This window comes from Brachyhypopomus gauderio, chromosome 21 (genome assembly GCF_052324685.1).
Source record: "Brachyhypopomus gauderio isolate BG-103 chromosome 21, BGAUD_0.2, whole genome shotgun sequence".
NCBI classification, from domain to species: domain Eukaryota; kingdom Metazoa; phylum Chordata; class Actinopteri; order Gymnotiformes; family Hypopomidae; genus Brachyhypopomus; species Brachyhypopomus gauderio.
This window is the reverse complement of record NC_135231.1, coordinates 935,128-956,465: the sequence shown is the minus strand read 5'-3', so window position 1 is coordinate 956,465 and position 21,338 is coordinate 935,128. Positions and strand designations below refer to the sequence as shown.

The window sequence follows — 21,338 nt, the reverse complement described above, 5'->3', positions numbered from 1 at the left end:
TTTTTACTTTTGAAGAGGAAAAAAGTCCTGAATGAGAACGGGATCCCGTTTATGGGGCTCTAAATAAAAAATAAACCCGATTCGACTAAAGGGAAAAGCTGACGAATCAGATTCTACTATGAAAATCCTTAGTTGAATACACCCCTAGCATGATGGCTAACCATTTCCCTGTAGTTCTAAACATTTAGGAAACTATTAATCCTGACAAAATCCCCAAACTTGCAAGGAACCACCATGTTTCACTGTTGCCTGCAGAAACTCACTATTTTAGCACTCTCCAGTCCTGTGGCGAACAAACTGCCTTCTGTTACAGCCAGAGATTTCATTTAGTCTCATAATTTAAGCACCTGCTGGCATTTTTTTGCACTCCATTTCCTGTTTTTTGTGCATAGTTGAGTCTCTTGACCTTGTTTCCACACCAAAGGTATGGCTTTTAGACTGCAGTTCTTCTATGAAGGCCACTTATCTCCAAACAAGAAATGGGTGTCTCACTGGTTTCTGCCAGTACTGATCTGATGGTACTGCTGGACATCTTTAGAGTGTGAAATAAGCATAATACGTCTTTCATCTGCAGTAGGTTTCCTGACCACTGTGTCTGATCCTCAGTGCTGACCGTTTCTTTCTGTCTCTTCAACTGAGTTTGTGCAGCTCATCTCGAAACCCCAGTCTGCTTTGAAGCCTTTGCCGAGTGCTGACGCAGTACAAAATGGCCTTGTGTCCTGTAGCTGTGCTCAGTCTCGCCGTGGTGCATATGCTGTGTGATGTGAAGCACAACCTCACCTTTCTAGCACAGTAAGGCGGCTCCTCACCCCCCATTTTAAGCCTTCTACACAGCTATTGTTTGACCATGTTTCAACCCACATATGAAAATGATCATACAATCATTACCGCCTGTATGGTATAATTGTACGTGTCCCTAGAAGCACTGATGCTGTTTTGAAGGTAAAGTTGTAGTCACACCAGATATTGACTAGATTCAGATTTCTCTTTTGTAATTTTAATTGACAAAAATCAACAATTAACTTACTTTGCAGTATTTTAACACCTGCTTAACATTTGCACAGCACTGTGCATATATTCTCTAGTTTGGTAACTATGAGTGTTAAAGGTATGGTTGGTGACAAGAAGTCTTTGTTTAGGAGAGTGTTTTAGGGTCTTCCTTAATAGCCCAGAATTTAAAGGAGGCAAACTGATCAGGAGAAACTGCACTACCATGGTCACGATGGCTGCATGTGTGAGATACCATTCATGCCTCAGCCAGTGCATCTTGTGCATTCAACTGCTGTTTAATTATGCAAAGACGGCATGGAAAGGGATTAAACCGTCCTACCAATGCAATGGTCCCTTCTACTGTACGAGGGAGTATGTGCTCTAAAGAGAAGAAACAGTAAAAAGGCAGAGGAAAAAATAGGTAGTTGTGACCAGAATCATTGAAGTACCTTTTGGCTTATTAATAATACATGGACACATGGGATTTGGTGCCGTGCTCCAGAATGACCTGCTACAACAGTGCCGTGAAGGTCAGTCATCTGATTGCAAAGTGCTTCTTTGTAAAAAGCAATGCATCAATGCTCTCCAATGATCATTTCCACGCATCCACAGCTGTACAGTACCAGGAAAACATAGCTGCTCTTCTATTACTTTTGAGAGGAATAAAAACCTCATGGCATTTCAGAGGTCCCCTACAGAGGCACCATACCTCTGGAGAGACTGCACATGCAGCGGAACGAGGAGTGTTTTTGTGGCAACTTTTTTCATAGTCATTCCAAGTTTTCTTTTCTCCCAAAAAAGTAAAAGGAAAATTTCCCCAAAACCATAAATCACAGCCTGAGTATGTTTGTGCCACACGTCCCATTTTTCAGTACACTCAGTAGTAATAACAAGCACAACTGAATATTTGTAATGTGCCATAAAATGAGTCGCATGGCGTTTAACACTCATGGTGCACATATAAGCTAAGAAATGAAAACTGAAGGAACTAAATGGTCAAATCAGTTTCCTACATTCAGAATCCTTGCACACACCATGAAATCACAAAAAAACACTACAATGTGTTAAATACTCCTCCATACTAAACTACTGAAGTATGCATTTATGTGAAGGAGGGAGTACTTTTAAGTATAAATTATCAGGTGTGACAGTGAACCTAACTGAAGAAATTACACATGTAAGCCGTCTAAAATAATCACTGGACTACACGACAGACCATTATGACAGCTGTAGGCATTATGGACGAACGTGTACAAATATACTAACTTTTACACGTTGACCAGTCCAAAACGTCAAACACTGGTTTGATGTAAATCTTATTATGAAGTTTAAGTGAAGCGAAAATCCTGTTTTCCCTCAAGTTTGAGGTAAAAGGCAAGCATATTTAAAAATGGATGTTTAAATGACAGTAGGGATGGATTCAGTCACATGATCAACGGCAGCAGAGACTACGGTTTCACGCCAAGCTCTGTATCCTCATTTCTCAGCGAGGGCCACTAAACAGAGTGAGAGACGGAGCATCGACGTGGCAGGAAGGCGAAAGATCTCTCTCTTCCTCAGTCTCACAATTTGTCAGCTTGAGTCGTTCAATAACCTGCACGCTTGGTCGAGGAAGATGATGTTCATCTGCATACATAAAGCCCAGTTTGAACAAACGCAGCGCTCAAACTCATATTTGTCAAAATGAAGACATGAAAGGTGTCTGCTTAATAACATATTTATGAAATGGCCCGGATAACATATTTTAAACCTACAAAGTAGGGTTTGAAGAAAATCTGCAGTTTCTGCAGTGTAAATTTAGTGCCATGGACTCAATCTCAGAAACAAAGAGAATTCTGCCCTCTGCTGGCCAGGCATTTAAATAACGTCCATGAAGACAGACCTGGATCCTCTGTAGGGGTAAATCTGTAAACAGACCATACATAGACACGCATTATACATATGCATACAGAAAGGCCACATCCTGCAGAACATATACTGAAACACAACCTCATGTTTGATACAACCTTGTTTTAATAGAACATTTGTACAACCAAGAATGTAATTAAAAAAACAAACAAACAAAAACAGCTAAAATGAAGAGTGACTCACTTTTTCTCTTTAAAAAAATATTGTCTGCATTTGCCCCTTGTTCACAAACCGTTCTGAAAATTGTAACGAAAAACAGTAAAAGGTAATTACATTTCTTGGCAATATAAATATAGTGGTCTGAACAAGGTTTCAGGAAGGGCATTCTTGAGCAACAGCAAACCACCAGCTGTTGTGTGAATTGTTGATCTAATTGGTACAAAACCAGAATTTCACTCCTGTCCCTCCCCACGAATCATCAATGTGCTCTTCATGTCAAATATATACATTCTCTACGGCAGTAGTCTGTGAGTATTTAACTGATCGCCTTGGCATTTAGGGGTACGTGTAGTCCGAGTAGTAATCCGGAACCCTCCCGGGAGGGTAGCCCCAGTTACAGGCCGAGCCGCCCCGCATGAGGCCCCGACCCGGTCTGGATCTCATGGGCACCGGGGGGACTCCTCTTCCCCTGTAGCCTCCACGCATGATGTCCATGGGCCCCGGCATGGCCCCCCTGGGGCTGTACGGGCTCGCTCCGCTATGTGGGCCCAGTCCCTGCAGCCCACCTCGGCATACGGGACCCAGCCCGCCTCCGGGTAGGGGGAGGAGTCCTCTGGAGGCAGCTCCGCCCCTGTTGGGTGCCACACCCCCAGCCTGGCTCGGCCCACCTCCTTTGTTCTCCGGGCCCGAGTTCACTGGAGTCCTGCTGCCCTGGCTGCTGGGCGTCAGATTCCCAGGCGTACCGCCCTTTTCTGACCCTACCTCCTGGAAAGGGGCCGGGCTGGGTGACACACTGGCCACGCCCCCTTCCACCTGACTAGGGGTCAAAGTCTCCCCAGGTGCCGACCACGGTCCGTCGGCCGAGCCCGGTGCGGTCAGAGTCCCCGTGGCTTCGCTTTGCACTAGTGGGGGGCTGCTGAAAGGCCCCGCCCCCCCAACAGGTGCAAAGGTGTGCTGCGCCCCCCGCTGCGGGGGCCCAGTTAAACATGGGCGGTACGGGCGGGATGGGCGTGAGGGTGGGGAACATGGGAGCATCCGGGAAGCCAGGCAGCGTGCTGGGTAGTGAGGATGAGGACGAGGAGGAAGGAGAGGCGAGGGGAGTGGACTCCATGGCTTTACTCTGCACGTCCTGAGAGCCGGGCGGGGCCACCTGCCCTACGGCGCCGGGCGGGGCCACCTGCCCTACGGCGCCGGGCAGGGCCACGGCGGTGTCGCAGGCCGGAGCGGAGGGCTGTGGACACGGCAGCGCATCCAGAACGGACGGGGGGTCCGTGGCGACGGCCGAGGCGAGCGGCAGGGGCGAGGGGTTGGCAGGGGTCGGCGTGACGGGGTTCGTGGGGAGCTGCGCTGAGGGGTTTGTAGGAGTCAGAGTGCCGTGGTTAGGCTGAGGCAAGGCAGGGGGCAAGGAGAGGGGGGGTGCGCCGGTCTGGTTTAAGCACGGGGTGCCCATCTGCCCGTACTCCGGGCCTTGTGAGGCCGAGCAGGCGGGCGAAGAGTAGGCTGACCCCATGTGGTACCCGGGGGAGGCGGGGTAGGGGCTCCACTGCGCCGTGTTGGGGTACAAGTAGCTCTGGTGGGGGTTGACGCCGAAGCTGGCCAGGCCGTCGTCCAGCTCGGCCGCCGACGCTCCGCCCTGCCTGGAGGCCTTGTACTGCGATATGGCCGTCTTGAGCGCATTGTAGTCCACGGGGTAGGGACTCTGACTCTGGCCGGGGAAAGAGGAGAGGGGGTCCCGGCCGGACAGGTCAGGGAGAGGAGGGCGAAACTCCTCGCACTGGGGCGGGGGAGGAAGGGGAGTCTTCTCTTTCTCCGCCCCGCCCTCGGCCTGGACGACCTCCTCGTCTGAATCCAAGGACATGTCCTCCTCTTCAACACACACGTCAGGTTCAGTGGTGTGCGCCAGCGTGGGAGAGCACGTCACATCTACGTTGAAACGGAATAAAGACTTTAAAACGGGTTCTTTACAGAAGCAGAGGGTCCGTGAGCCACTGGCGAGCTGGCGGTAAATACCTGGAGTCTGAGAGACGGGCAGAGAGGGCGTGTGGGCTTTAGTGCTGCTGATCACGCTCTCAAAGTGCGTCATGATGTCGTTAATGCCAGCAGTGATGACGCCATTGCTAGAGAATTTGGGCGGTTCCAAGCAATTATCTGTAAATGAAGCATATGCCATAACAAATGAATAATTAATGATTAAACGTTTAATTAATTACTTAATTCATTCATTCAACAAAAAGAAAACCCAAAAACCCAGACGTTGCTGTGTGTGGGTGAGATACCCGTGAGGAAGATGATGGTGTAGCTGCTGTGTGTGGGTGAGATACCCGTGAGGAAGATGATGTAGCGTAGCTGCTGTGTGTGGGTGAGATACCCGTGAGGAAGATGATGTAGCGTAGCTGCTGTGTGTGGGTGAGATACCCGTGAGGAAGATGATGTAGCGTAGCTGCTGTGTGTGGGTGAGATACCCGTGAGGAAGATGATGGCGTAGCTGCTGTGTGTGGGTGAGATACCCGTGAGGAAGATGATGGTGTAGCTGCTGTGTGTGGGTGAGATACCCGTGAGGAAGATGATGGTGTAGCTGCTGTGTGTGGGTGAGATACCCGTGAGGAAGATGATGGTGTAGCTGCTGTGTGTGGGTGAGATACCCGTGAGGAAGATGATGGTGTAGCTGCTGTGTGTGGGTGAGATACCCGTGAGGAAGATGATGTAGCGTAGTTGCTGTGTGTGGGTGAGATACCCGTGAGGAAGATGATGTAGCGTAGTTGCTGTGTGTGGGTGAGATACCCGTGAGGAAGATGATGTAGCGTAGCTGCTGTGTGTGGGTGAGATACCCGTGAGGAAGATGATGTAGCGTAGCTGCTGTGTGTGGGTGAGATACCCGTGAGGAAGATGATGTAGCGTAGCTGCTGTGTGTGGGTGAGATACCCGTGAGGAAGATGATGTAGCGTAGCTGCTGTGTGTGGGTGAGATACCCGTGAGGAAGATGATGTAGCGTAGCTGCTGTGTGTGGGTGAGATACCCGTGAGGAAGATGATGTGGCGTAGCTGCTGTGTGTGGGTGAGATACCCGTGAGGAAGATGATGTAGCGTAGCTGCTGTGTGTGGGTGAGATACCCGTGAGGAAGATGATGTAGCGTAGCTGCTGTGTGTGGGTGAGATACCCGTGAGGAAGATGATGTAGCGTAGCTGCTGTGTGTGGGTGAGATACCCGTGAGGAAGATGATGTGGCGTAGCTGCTGTGTGTGGGTGAGATACCCGTGAGGAAGATGATGGTGTAGCTGCTGTGTGTGGGTGAGATACCCGTGAGGAAGATGATGGTGTAGCTGCTGTGTGTGGGTGAGATACCCGTGAGGAAGATGATGGCGTAGCTGCTGTGTGTGGGTGAGATACCCGTGAGGAAGATGATGGTGTAGCTGCTGTGTGTGGGTGAGATACCCGTGAGGAAGATGATGGTGTAGCTGCTATGTGTGGGTGAGATACCCGTGAGGAAGATGATGTGGCGTAGCTGCTGTGTGTGGGTGAGATACCCGTGAGGAAGATGATGTGGCGTAGCTGCTGTGTGTGGGTGAGATACCCGTGAGGAAGATGATGGTGTAGCTGCTGTGTGTGGGTGAGATACCCGTGAGGAAGATGATGTGGCGTAGCTGTGTGTGCTGCGCCTGCAGCTTCACCAGGCAGTCCAGGTCGGGTGCCTGCCGAGATGGGGCGTCACACTCGTGGTACGGCAGGAACTCCACCAGGTGTTTCTTCTGGTAGACGGTCAGCAAGTTCAACAGGTCGAGAGCTTCACTGTTTAACCTAGGAGAGCAGAGAGAGAGACAGAGAGAAAGAGAGACACAGACAGACACACAGACAGACAGAGAGGCGTATCAGTCAAATGGGACGATGAAGACGGTGGTGATGATAAATTCTTCATCAGGAACAGTTGTCTACAATAAGAAGAGAAAGTTCTATTCCCAGTAAGTTCTACTGTTATGTAATTTTTGAAGAAATGACTGACAGTGTATTCAAAAGCAAAACTTCAGGTGAAGTTCACAGGTGAGTGAACAGCAGCCTGGAATAACGCCACTCGCTGACGGTAGCTTTCATCTTCTCAGCTTCACTCCAACAGCCCGTCAGACACTGACCTGCTGAGCTCCTTCAGCTTCTTCTGCGTCTTGCAGTGCACCTTCCACTTCCACGCCGCGCTCTGGACCTCCAGGAAGTGCAGGAAGGCCTGCAGCTTTTCTGCAGCACACACAGTGCAACAACATAAGCCACACGGCAGAAGGCCGACCCGGCCTGAGCGCACGCGGGTCCGAGAACCAACACCAGCTAACGGACCGGTGCTTCTCAGTGTGAGCAGCTGAAGAAGGGACTGGCAGGCCTGGACGGTATTTGATGGTGTTTTGACCGAGTATTTGGTCCTAAAAGGTCAATAGTGTGACGGCCGTCGCGTCATAGTGACTGCTGTAATCTTGTTGCCCCACGTGTAGCCTGGTTTAGTTCTCACACTTAACACCGCTGCATATTTTAGTAATTGGCATCAGGGCGAACACATTTGTTAACCACATTATCCTGCTTCTCTGGTGTAACTGGTGAGCTGCCATTTAAAATGTCCTGTGTAGTCACTTTACAAGACAAAAAAAACAACAGGAAACAATAATGCTTTCCAAAGTCAGTTCCTTCTGAATGTCGACCAACACCTTCCTGCCTGGAGGCTGTGCGTTGTGGTTATGGTATTCAGATTCAGAAATGTGCCTTGATAAATAAATTACCTATATACACCAAAGCATTCTTTAAAAGAAGGATGTGCTCATTAAAAATGAACATGTCTCAGACCACAAATTCATAGACGGAGCATACCTGTGGGTATCCGAGAGCATCGGGCCGAATGAACCCTGTTCTGAAGACCCAAAATATTCTAATATGGGACTATGGAGGTACCCACTGTGCAGTGCTGAGAGCCTCCCCAGGTAACTGAACTGAGAAGGCAGGACCCTTTGGGACCTCGGTGTGGTGTCCCGCCCAGCGTGAGAGACCTGACCAGTTGGTCAGACTGGTACTCACCCAGCGTGATGAAGTCCGGGTTGAGGATGAACTCGTCCGAAACGATGAGGCCTCCAGACACGAAAAGCTCGTTGTAAGTGCGATTTTTTACGTCGTCTAGACTGTCCACTCCAGCGAAGTACACTGTAGATAACTTCTTTAGCGAAACCAGCGCTGGAATCTGGGAAGACATTTGGGAAGATTCAGATGATTTTCAGGCCTAATTCAGCTGATGTTCAGAGTATGTTTACCAAACCTGCCGAAGTATAAACACAGGAATACCAAAACATCCTTGTAGTTGATGTTTTCACACATTCAGCTGTAGAAGTACCTTGTGCACGTGCGAAGCTATGTCTTCATTCTGAATGATGACCATGAACTTCTGTTGACAGTTGTTTTCCAGGTACATCTGAGGATCACACTCGATATTGCCAAGGCTTTCCAAGTACCCCTGCGAGGGAGGCGGAGCAAAAACCACAAGGTTGAGGAAATCGGACGTCCGCGGGGAACATCACGGGGGTGCCAGAGCCCCAGAACAAACATGTCTGCCGTGGGGCTCCTACCTTAATCTCCGTGCACAGCTTGTTCTCCTCTTCATCACTCCGCTGAATGTAAAACTTGACCGCATTCATCTGCATGATCTCCACCAGCGTGCACAACACGTCTGGCTTGATCTGGCCGATCACGTTATTTCCGATGGGGGCGGCACAACCCGCCTGGGCCGGGTCAGGGGGCAGCTCCGGTAAGTGGGGGAGAGTGGTGCTTCCTGCCGGGGGCGGGCCTTTGGGGCTGTCCGCAACACTCGGGACCTTCAACCCTTCGGCCTTTTTACCCACCGTGACCAGGTGCGCCTCCTTGATGGTGCCCAGGCGGCGCTTGCTGGCGGGAGAGAGTTGTTTTTTGGAGGTGGATGTGGGGGCAGGTGTAGGGGCAGGTGTGGGGCAGGGGGTCTGGGGCATGGGTGGCACCGGCTTGGGTACAGCCTCCTGTGTTTTAGGCTTCGGGGCTGGCGGTCTGCTGTGGAGGGCAGCGGGTGCCGCAGACGTGGAAGGAGGCGTGGAAACTGTAGAAGGAGAAGCCGGAGGAGCGGGGACAGGCTGCGTAGGGACGGCCGCTGGAGGCGCAGGGATAGGCTGGGGGGCGGCGACAGGGGCGGAGCCATGGGCGGGCACAGGGCTGTTGGAGGCGGGCCTCAGTGGAGCGGCGGAAGATGCACTGATGTGACTCATCCATTCACACAGGGTGCTGATGTAGCCTTGCACGGGCACCGGCGAGGTGTACTTCGACACGTATGTGGAGAAGGCGGAGCCCAGCACGTTTGGCCAAACCTCCTGACGAGGTGGAGGAGGCTGGGAGACGTAGTATATTTTCTGGCTGTCCATCATCTCCCTGATGTCCGTGCAGAGGTGCTGGAACTCCTGGTCGAGGATGGACTCGAGGGACGTCCCCGCTACCTGCCCCAGCCTGTCCGCCCCAGACATCCCAGCATCTCCAATTGCGTCCGGGACTGTGAACCGAAACAGAAAACAGGATTAACCGGATTAACCCTGGGCGAAGCTCACAGCCATCGAGCACGTCTGACCGCACCCGACTCGCCAGCACCATGAGATTTCAACGCTCAGCCTGGGTGGAGTTGTACCTGCGGAGGCCGCCCTCCACTGCACGTGAGGATGATCGGCGTATTCGGCAGGCCGGGCCGTCTGCTGCTCCACGCTGGACGACGGACTGCACAGGTCCATACTGCTTATGCTGCACGCCATCTGATTCTGCACAGTGCACCAAAGCAGAGACGTTAGAGCCACCACGACACAGGGCGAGAAGCGTCGTGTGTGGTGAAGGAAGACCCAAACCTCCAGGGACTCCTGCGCCGCCTGCTCGTCCTCCTCCGCGTGCCTGGGGCGCAGGTCGGGCTCGCGGGGCGGCTCGGGCCCCCCGTCCTGCAGCTGGGGCGCTGGCGTGGAGGCGGAGGAGGAGGCCGTGGGGGCGGGGCTCTGGGCCAGCTTCTTGATGGCGCTGAAGAAGAGCTTGAGCAGCGTCTGAGTGTCCTGCACGCTGGCGCCGTGGGAAACGCGCTCCTGCAGGTCCGTGTCGCACAGCCCCATGCTGTCCATCATGGCAGAGAGGGACAGCGGCTTGTCGACCTGCGGCACTGCGGGCAAAGGAGGGGAGAGCGGGGGGCTGAATGGCAGGTGGATGGACGGACGCGCCGCAGGACAAAGACAAACAAACGCCCCTCCCTCACCTCAGGCTTTTCCTCACCTACTGAAAGCCCTGAACTGGCCACGCCCCTACACGCTAGGGATGCACCGATTCCGATATCAATATCTGTATCGGTCCCGATATTGGGAAAAATTCTAGATCGGGTATCGGTGACAATGTGGCCGATCCATAAAAACAGATCTATTCAGTCTAATTCTATGCTTGTAACGCTTTTTGGAGTTAGTTCAACCTTAAATATCCACTCTGTCCTGGATAGAAGTGAACTTGGACAGTTAACAGGCGAGTGAAACACGAAGCACACGGAGGAGAGGTGAATCACTGACTCGTACTCGCGCTGGTGGTATTACACTTAGTCCGTTTATTTGCTGGTTGACCAAAAGCTGGGCTCCAGCACTACTTGACTGTTCATACATGAACTGGTGAGTTGTCCAAAGCTCATTGAATGCGTTACTTACAGAAATGAAATAAAGATAAAATAAAGAGCAGTTGTCCGAGTCGGTCTACGGCAGAAAGCTAAAAAAAAACAACAATATTCCAAACGCGCACTCAACTCGCTCCCTTAAAGAGACAGTACACATATTTCTGGCTGTTACATGCTTTGTGCTCTGCGTGATGTCTGCGCTAGCGAACTAGCCGCATAGGTATTGCTGTTTCTCTTATTTCATCTCCTTATTTATTTTAAATTATATTTAGAATTCTTGAACCATTTCAAAGGTTTCTTGCAGTTAATTTTTTTCATGTTTTACCAAAGTTGTGAACCTATTGTTTTTGTCAGTTTCAGGTTCTTTGGTATTATTTATTTTACATTAAATGTTATATTCATAATTGCACTGAACAAATGCAAGTTGTGTTGTTTTTACATGTTTTTATGCGTGTTTAAGTGTGCTATACTGGTGCAGAGTTTTCAATAAACTTGTAATTCAGTATGTCTGTGTAAAAAAAAAAAAAAAAAAGTTTTAAGTCAATTCAGCACGATTTTAATCTATCACATCGGTATCAGCCGATACTAAGCCTCAGATATCTGAATCGGTATCGGAAGTGAAAAACGTGAATCGGTGCATCCCTACTACACGCTAAAGGTTCACCCCACAACTGGGGTTTGTTGACAGTGCAGTGGACGGATGCCATTGTCTCAGAATGCCCCCAAGCCTATGTTACCTTCTGGTTCTGCCTTTTTTTAGCTAGGCTGTAATAATTTAACTTAGTGCCGGAGTTGCTGCCACACTCCAGAAATGTTTATAATTTCACCTGTCCTGTATATGTCCTCATACAGAGCTAATTTTCCCTGTTTCATTTCTCCACATGGCTGCCCGCCTGCTTGAGGAATAATGAGATGAGGAGAGACAAGCGATCCATCCTGGCCGGCCACCTCCTGCCTAACCGGATGCCTACACCATGATGGACATTATTACATATTTTTCGGTCTAAATTGACATTATTGCATCTTTTACATTCTGTCTACATTCTGTCTATATTGTTGTTGTTGTCATGGTGACCGGTGTCGGCCAGAGGAGGATGGGTTCCCCCCCTGAGTCTTGTTTCCTCTCAAGGTTTCTTCCTCATGCAAAAAACTAGGGAGTTTTTCCTTGCCACTGTCGCCTTTGGCTTGCTCACTGGGGGCTAGGACTCGGCACTTGTAAAGCTGCTTTGTGACAACAACTGTTGTAAAAAGCGCTATATAAATAAAATTTGATTGATTGATTGATTGAACTGCCTCTTCACTTCACTACACTGCACTTCTCTCTCTCAGGTTCCACATCCAGTTACACCGGCACACAACCGGGAACTGGGAACACGTTACCGGCGCTTCCCTGACACTCCTTCACTTCTCGCCTTCCCCAAACGGCGGGCGCAAGCGTGGCTACTCACCCCTCCCGGGCTCTCCGTTGCTCAGCACGCCAGCCTTCAGGTACTTGCTGACGCTGGGCAGCACGTCTCCCTCGGGCCTCCTCTTGAGTGCGGTGGGGTCCCAGCCATCGCTGCGCTCCTGCCCGCCCCCGTCCTCCTTCCCCAGCGCCCGCTTGTGCAGCTGGATCAACTTCAGCAGCTTCTCCATCTTGTCCTTATCGTACTCCGCCTGGGACCGCCCCGCACCGCCCCCGTTGGACTGCGCAGGGCCCGGCCTGGCGGCCCCGCCCCCTCCGCCGGCGGGCGGCCTATCGGAGCCGCCCCAGTCCGACACGGGGCTGTACTCCTCGGCCCCGGCGGGCGGGGAAGCCACGCCCCAGCCGCCCTCCCCGAGGCCCCGCTGCAGCCGCACTACCGGTAGCTGGAAGCCGGCCGGCCCGTAGAGGTAGGCGCTCAGCGCCGAGTCCATGCCTTTGGGCCGAGGGGGCGGGTGCAGGGTGGGCCGCTCGTCCAGGTTGTGCCGGTACTCTGGGGCGGCAAAGGGCCGACCCAGGCCCTGCTGACGGAGACCCAAGTAGTCCTGCGCCTGGTTCTTTACCCCGGCAGCCAGGTCTTTGGGGGGGTTGGAGCGCAGCTTGAAGAAGGCGTGGTGCAGGGCGGGGACGTAGGTCTCCAGGTGCTCAGTGACCGCGTCTTTAGGCTCTAATGAAACCAGAGCGTCCTCTTGTGAGCCAGCCTGCTTCGACACTAAACAGAACAGGGGAACGAGACAAGATCCAACACTGTTAATACTCCTGCAAAGAAAACCACTTTGGAAATATGGAAATCAGGAAAACACTTACTGAACCGCGCTGTGATCCTTGGCTCTTGAAAAACAAAAAGTGCCTGTAAACCTCGATCAGTTCTTCCTCTCCTCTCTACAGTTCAGCAGAGGACACAGAGAGAGACATTGTCATCAAACAGCTGAAAGAAGTGACCACAATATACGAATGTGCACACTTCTGAACATGCAGTCTTACCATTAGAACTATGCATATGAGCTGACGATAACAGGAACAGGAAGCCTCTGTCCACTAGTGGCTTCACAAGAACCTGAACAAAAACAGATGATAAAAGAATCTAATTAAACCCAGCTGAGAAGACCCAAGCTCCTTGAAAACACTGTGAAAAGCAAAACAATGAACAAACAAAAGTGTTGGTAGGAGAGGAGCTGCAGCACGGACAGCGGAGGAGAGGAGAAAAGAGGAGAGCTCCTCTCTCCATTCACATTCAGCCACAGAGATGCTGTGGAGCACCAGACCTAACAGCAGGAACCCTCATTAAACATTACGAACGCTTCACAAACACTAAAGCAGAAACACTCGCTAAACATTACGACCCTTTACAAGCGTTAAAACAGCAAAAGTCATTTACACCTTGGAAGATCTATGTGTGGTTATCAAACTAGGGAAAGCACATACTAATGCAAGGTGGACACACACACACACACACACACACACACACACACACGCACACACACACACACAATCAGCCAGACCACTTTCTGAGGTAATACGGTTCACACCCACTGGACAGTGAAGGCCTCAGATTATCTACATCCCTCATCCACAGAGGGAATATCTGCCACAATCTCTGCAAATGTGTGTTTGTTGCGTTGAAGATGAACTCTGCCCCTGCGGTGGGACCCTGACCCGGCTGCACACGGCTCATTTTGGGAGCCCCTCCATACGAGGTGTTACCAACGTTGAGTGACAGGGCAGCTGTACTCCAGCATCTCCACACTGATGGACATTAAACGCCAGAAAACGATCGCCGTACGAGACCAAAGAGGAACGCAAGAACACTCTTCAGAATGTGAAACGGGGAACTTGCCATTTTTTCCCTCTCCATCCTGTGCAGTAGTCCGGACAGGCAGTTCCCCTGCTTGGTCTTACCCATCACCTCGAACAGGCTGCCGTAAATCCCACACTTATGCACTGAAACAGGCAAACCAAAAACAAGCGGGTGTTTAGAGGGACAGCAGGGAACCACGCACCGGATGGAGCTCGTTCGCCTCGGCACACATTCTTACCCTCTTGCGTTCCACTGTACGTGTCCCAGGAGAGCAGCGTGGAGGGAATCTTCCTCCTCACCTGGTCGAGATGCATCGCCATGCTGATGTCGATCTTGTCAGGGCTTAAAGGAAAGGATACTACAATTCAACAAATCTGTGTCTTAGGGGAAAACTGTGCGAGTATTGGTTCTGTAGACCAGCTAAAACTGCATGGTGCTCGTGAAGGCGAGGGTCATGGGGGTGACTTACAGTTTGAGGGGGAGGAAGGGGACGCTGGGGGAGCGGATGCACACTTGATAGAGTTCTTCGCCTCGATTGACCAGAGGACCACTCCACACCGTGTACCTACGCCGCACTGCCAGAACAGAGACACCAGTCAGCAAGTCCCCTGCCAGCCCACGTGCAGACGAGACAAGATAATGACTGAGGAAAAAGCTTAACACCGATAATACTCTGGCTACCTGATGCTAGAAAGCAGTCTAGGCGTGGATGGCTTACCTCTATGTCCTTCATACGTAGTACTGCTTAACCTAAAAAAAATAAAACAAAGTGGGTTTTTTAAAAAGACAACATGAATTTCAGATGTTGGGTATGACAACGACTCACTGAAGTCATAAACATCTACCCTTATCTGCTGTCTACAGGACTAAATGAACAATTCTTCAAACTAGGGCTGAACGATTAATTGCATTTGCGATAATCTCGCGATATTTTAAAACGCGATTCTCTAATCGCAAAGGCTGCGATTTAAACTGGTCACGTGACTTGGGAGCGAGCCGAGCCGAGGACGAACGGAACAAACCCGAGCAGGAGGCAGGGAGGTGGAGAAGTGAAGTTAACACAGCGCACTTTAACTTGTTGCACAATGACTTCAGGCTCGACAGAAGCTGACACAACTGAAAGTCTAATTACCAAAGAGGGGCAGCACATCAGTTGTGTGAAATTACTTTGGCTTTTAAAAAGATGCTGCTCAACGTCAGGTACCCTGCAAAGCGTGTCTTGCTACTGTTACTATGACGCGAGGAAACACTACAAACCTCCTTCAGCATTTAAAAAACACCACAAAGCCTCGTATGATATTTGTAAGGCTAAAATGCCAACGACCAGTGCTGCATCTTCAAATACGCAAAAGTGTTTCTCTGCGCTTATATAGCTTTAGTATGCGGTGAGCAGCAAAATACCGTAAAATCACGCATATAGGCGCAATAAGATTTAAAGCACGGATGAATTGCAAAAGCGCGGATAGCTTGACCGCGGTCCAGCAGACAGGGTTCACTGACCGAACTGTTTGAAAGTGTAACTCCTTATGGACATAATTCTAAGCGGCACGCTGAAATAACTCGGGCAGTAACGGAGTTCATAGTGTCCGTTATGATGTCCGTTAATATAGTGAACAAGCCCGGCTTCATGGCTTTGTTAAACACACTGGATATGCGCTACCAAATGCCCTCACGCACATATTTTAGCCAAGTTGCTATACCTGCAGGGCTGCCAACTCTCACGCATTGAGCGTCTTAGACTAAAAAGTTACTAGTTCGCTCTGGCGCCAACCACAGGCGATCGATCGATCACGATATAATAATAATACTTAAATTTAGTCCATTTACCCCCCCCCCCCCCCCCCCCCCCATAACAAATTACGTTCGCCACCCACTCCAGGTTCAAGTCTAACTCCAAGCGATCTTGAAAAGTTGCCAACCCTGAATCTGAGCTGTATAAAAAAATGCCGAAACAGAGTTTCCTGAAAACAGTGGGAAAATATCGCTATTTTAAATCGCAATCTATAGATAAAAAATTGCAATTAGATTATTTTCTAAAATCGTTCAGCCCTACTTCAAACTCACAGTAACTGCATACCCAGCCTTAATTTAAGCCTTCTCTGGACTCACTGGAGTGTACACCACTAACTACTAAAACCCCTCTAGATTTCAGCACCACTACATATACCTCATAACACTTTACCACCAATGAAGTACTGATGTTCCTGACAGACCCAGCCCCCAGGAACCAGTCAACTAGTAAGAACGGGCCACACTTCCATAGGTCTGAGATTTCATATCTGACATGGGCGTTCTGGGGCCCAGACAAATGCCGGCCACAGACGCAATGAAACCAATATGAATCATGTTCTTTGTTTGGAATTTTTAGTTCTTGCTTTGCGAGCATGTTCGACAACAGAGAATGTGCATTTTCAGTATATACGCAGGGACAGAAGGGACACAGACAATAAAGACATGCAACGCTTTGCTTGTTGTTATGTTATGAATGTGCATGGTAATTAAACAGCAACTTCTGAATATTAGCAGACAATCCTATTGAAAACAGCAGCTAAATTTTACAAATGACACCACGGCCACACCCTTTGGCTGCTTGAGCTATTGTTTCCTTGGTCTCAAACCAGAAAAGTTATGTGGTGAAACCAGCACTGATCTCAAACCAGTGAGGTTATGTGGTGAAACCAGCACTGGTTTCGCCAGCCATGTCACAGCTGTTGAGCAGCGGGAAAAGTATGAAACAAATTCAAGACTTGGCACCGGAAACACGTCAGTTGAGAATCGGTACTGCATTCCCTTTGTACCTAGCAAGGCAATTAACAACAATAAGATGCAAAAACAACCGCTTGTCTCAGTGAACCTCAGCTGTACTGTATGCCAGCAGAGGTGATTTAACCCATTCCTTAAGCAGGCGCTTCCAATCTTCCCACTAAAAGGGGACAGCCGATCTGAGCTGCTGCTGTAGCGCATACTGCCCCCTGCTGGTCTGGGGCTTCAGGCATTCTGCTTCTAGGGAACGTAGCATGGTGCGTCCGGTGTGATGACCCGTACCTGTGGGCAGCCGCGGCCGCTTCCTTGCCCTTATACTGAAATGACACCACGGCGTACGGACACACGTGCCTGGGCCTGGTCCTCGGCTCCTCAAACGCAAACTCGTAGAAGTATTGCTGTGAATGAGACAAATATGCGGTGAGGGACATTGAGCTAGTGACGTGGCCGCAACAGAACTACAGAACTAGCCACCAACCATCCACCAAAGATAAGGCCACTCTCCCAGACATACCGAGGAAACAGGCAACGCAAAACAACGTCAACAGCTGCTGGGTGACACCAGTGACTAAGGCACATACCTGAGTGAGCTCATAGGCCCTATATGACAGTAATGAAGTTACTTTGCTGGCATTTTTGTGTATGTGGCAGTCAAACTTGGGTGAAGGCTCCAGATTACTCTTAGGCATATTTTCAAATATGCTCTTTAATCTACCCTGCAGAATAAAGGAAAATACATTATTCAGAACCAATATATTATAATAAATAACATTATTTAATTAATAAAAAAATTAATTTAAAAAATTGCAATAAGATAAATGTCATATACATAATCTTTTATATAATAATCTTTAATGTTAGTAAAAAGAAATGAAAAATTACCTTCATGACTTTAAATATAATAATATCTCCAGAAGCTCCCACTTCAAACGGATTCATTTGCAACAAATCCGAGTATTTTGAAAGGTAAACCCCTGTAAAACATGGAGAGAACCACTAAAGGTTACATCGGAGACAACATTCTTGCAAGCCACAGAGTCCAGTTTGGTTTTTTTTTGCAGCATTCTGCTGAATATTTACAGCACATTTTTCATTTAATCAGAGACTGATATCCATAACAGAACAAAACACCAAACCACACGTGTGCTCAGCTATACAGACTTTGGTGAAGCCAGGAAGAGTGAGGAAAGATGGAATCGCTTCCTCACTAATGATTTACTGATTGCCAGTTCACAAAAGCCTGGTCTGTTTTTGCAACGATCCGGTCCAGTTCCTAACACACCACAAACTACCCAATACTCCAGGCCATCAACCAAAGGTCTGACGTTGCAATTTGCCGTAAGGCCAAGAGAGGTGTGAAAGTGTTCTGGACTGGCAGAATACCAGATCGCGGTTCTTTCCAAACACCGTTCCGGAACACAGAAATAGAACCATCACTGGTTCTGAGGGAACTCAAACAGGCAGCAGTTTACCTTTAACGGGATTTCCCAAATTGCTAAGTCTTGCGTGTCCCACTGACAGTCCCTTTTCACAGATCCAGTGAGTCTACAAAACAAGTAAATAAAAATAAAACAAGCTCAAGGGTTAGACTAATGTCTGCATGTCTCGGAGCGTCCAAACCCTGATGCACCACATCTGGGATGGAGTCTGCAGAGAATCGTGGGCAAGAATCGTGTGCATCGTCGTGCGTGCTACAATGCACCGACTTCTCGCAGATAAATCTGAACATAGCCAAAATGAGTCAACACACCAGGGCCAACTGTTTTCCCTTAAACAGCCGAGGCAGATATGTACACAGTGTTGAAGTAAAGAACAGTAAGAGGATCCAAGAACATGCAGAGCTAAAGTCAGTGCTCATTGAAGCATTTCCCCCAGCGCCTGGCTAAGGACACCCAGGACTTGCAGACAAACACGGGCAACTCCCAGACTCACCTTGCTTGCATCAGGCAGCAGAAAGGCGTAAGAATCCGTGAGCTCAGCATCCGTTCGGCCAGCTTGCTTCAGTTCCCTTCTCTTCTCAATGAACTACCGAGAAGAGAAGGGTGAGTACTTCAACAGCAGCAAATCACCCAGCACGGTCAAATATGGAAGTGCCTCTGAGGACACGTTTGGTGATGAGAGCACTGGGTAAGCTCTCACTCTAAAGCCATATATCATTTACAATGAGAGACCATACTTGCATTTAACTCTTAAACCCTTACCTAATCTCATGATGTAGATCGCATAATTAAAGCCCAAACAGAATGCCCAGGACAGCCATGTTTTTAACAGTTAACAAGTTCAATACTCACAATCAACACGTTACAGATATCAGGTCCACCTTCTATTGCTCAACAGTCATAAAACTGCAAATCTGCACATTTGGCCTTTGTTATCTGCTACTAAAGCGCAGAATGATGTTAATCGCCCTCAGAATAAGTTTACCCTAAGTACAGGAAACTGGCTCGAAGCACAACAGATCAGTCGGTGAAGTGTTCCAACACCCAGGACTGTACCTCTTTCTCCAGGAGCTCACTGTGAATGAGACATGCTCTGATGTAGGTGAAACTTCCTCGAGAAGAGGAGTCCAGATAGAAGGAAGATAGCAGCTTAACCAGGTCCTCACACTCCCGAGAGTCCGGCGCCAACTGCTGGAGAAGTCCTGCAGGACCAGCAGAAAGAGAGGGGTGTTAGGAGGTACGAGCACGCGCCCATGAACACACCCACTCTGGACGTTCTCACCACCATCAGCGCAAGAGTGCTGGTGGTCTCGATCTAAGCACGAACAAAAAAAAAGGCATCTTAAAGGTACCTGTCCCTAGATCATGTGTGTGTTTATACTGGTGTCTTACTCTAGATTTAATCCACATGTGATTGATTTTGGAGACAACATATAGATGAGACAAATCACCAGGCAAGCAGATTATCATGCAAGTAAAAGCGCAAGGGGGGGATGCAGTTATATGCAGCTTGATTCTGAACCCTTTAAAGAGCTCTTTTAGAACAAGGGCAACAGAGAGATGTCATCTATTCTCAACAACTCTATTCCAGCTACTACGGTGACAGTCCTGGTCTAGGACCAGGCCAGGTGAACGTGCAGTGAACAAGCGTCTCAACTACACATGCAGACCCAGTACAAATCACTGCTGCTCAAAACACTAATGACCCTGCACGCTGTGCATGTCTCCTCTATCCTGTTCATTAATCAAGAACGAGACCAGCAGATGCATGCAAGAAGACCAAACGTTCAATTGCACAGGTTTCACAAGGCTCATTCCTTCAATAGCCCCCTTTCCATCATAGCACTCACAAATATGACACAGATCGCCATATCCACGTTCCGGTGTGCAAACTGTGTCCAAGTTTTAATTCTGAGCTAATGACAGTGTACCTGTACTAAGAATAACACTGGAATATCCAAAACACATCATGCATGGAGCTATAGGAATGAAGCGGACACTGGGCTTCAAGATGGGGTCCGTGAAGGCTTAATCATAATGGTCTAAGGTGTTCTTTAAACATAAGCCCACAAAGAGAGCTCACATGACCAATGTTATGTTGTATTGAATCACATTTCACTACCAGTGCCAGTGATGGATGAGTGGCAAAAATGTGTCATGTGCTGGCAGCACTGTGGTGGTAAACCCTGTTAGCTGCCCGTTGTGGCTAGCTGGCGTTCACAAACGCAGTGTGAGGCTCATACCAAGGGACAAACCCGCCACGTAACGTGGGCTACGCAGGGACGAGCTAGTACGTTTAACCGGAGACGTGTTCGGTACACGGACGCGTTTCACGTGTTCTCCACTTGCAGGTTCGTCTGAGTATTAGCACGCTAGCTAACGCTGGCTAACGAGACGCCGTGCGTACGCTGGGTGGATAAATGCCATTTACACCAGAGCGCAAATAACCGCACAAGCGCAAAATACGGAAACCTGGCAAACACACGCTTAAATCCTGTGACTTTAGCGGTCCGCTGCTGTGGGAGAGCCCGGCGGGGACCGTGAGCGGGTATCGCGGGGTGAGCTGGCGTGCAGGACGGACAGAAACACAAACGGTCCCTTTCACTTTCAGGAATACCAGTAAAGGAGACACAACCTTTCCGCTCCTTAATCTTCCGAGGAATCTGAAAATTTCTCCGTGGCAACTCCTCGGCGGACCTCGGTAGTGTCGAGGGAGAGCTGCCACAGTTTTTCAGATCTGACAGCCCGCTCCGTCGCCGCTCAGAAGCATCTTGTTCAGACATTTGCTCGTCTTCACATCCAGCCTGATCGCCATTTTGCTTGGACGTAGTCGTGGTGCTGGCTGACAATTGTTTCTGGCCATCGACGCCATCCAGGGTCAAGCCGCCCGACTTGACGCCATCTTTCTCGAATTTCCTGTCTTCGTTGAAATTGCAGGCCATTTTGAGGCCACCGATCACCTCGTCAACTGGCGATGAAGTTGGTTTCAGCGCCGCTTCATGGAGTAATTCTCCTTCTCAACCAGCCTCCGCCATTATGGCTCTGACGTAGCCTTCCCCACCACTGCACAACTCTGACGTCACTGTGTTTACAAGCAGCCGCACGCCACCACAAGGCCGCATCTTTCATGACAATGCCGTCTAGACGTGTCGAG

General features: G+C 49.5%; 1 protein-coding gene across 1 annotated transcript; it reads right to left on the bottom strand.

Annotated features, from left to right (window-relative positions):
- Positions 1–2,693: 2,693 nt before the first annotated feature.
- On the bottom strand, positions 2,694–21,261 carry tasorb (transcription activation suppressor b). Its single transcript, XM_076983635.1, is given in 24 exon segments — positions 2,694–4,014; positions 4,016–4,980; positions 5,068–5,205; positions 6,673–6,851; positions 7,181–7,280; positions 8,103–8,262; positions 8,413–8,532; positions 8,645–9,588; positions 9,721–9,847; positions 9,932–10,230; positions 12,171–12,896; positions 12,992–13,066; positions 13,169–13,241; positions 14,022–14,125; positions 14,221–14,324; positions 14,452–14,557; positions 14,701–14,732; positions 17,028–17,143; positions 17,327–17,461; positions 17,628–17,719; positions 18,218–18,290; positions 18,678–18,770; positions 19,241–19,386; positions 20,820–21,261. Coding segments are annotated over 24 exon segments (5,835 nt in total). The 5' UTR covers positions 21,127–21,261; the 3' UTR covers positions 2,694–3,393.
- Between the last annotated feature and the right edge of the window lie 77 nt (positions 21,262–21,338).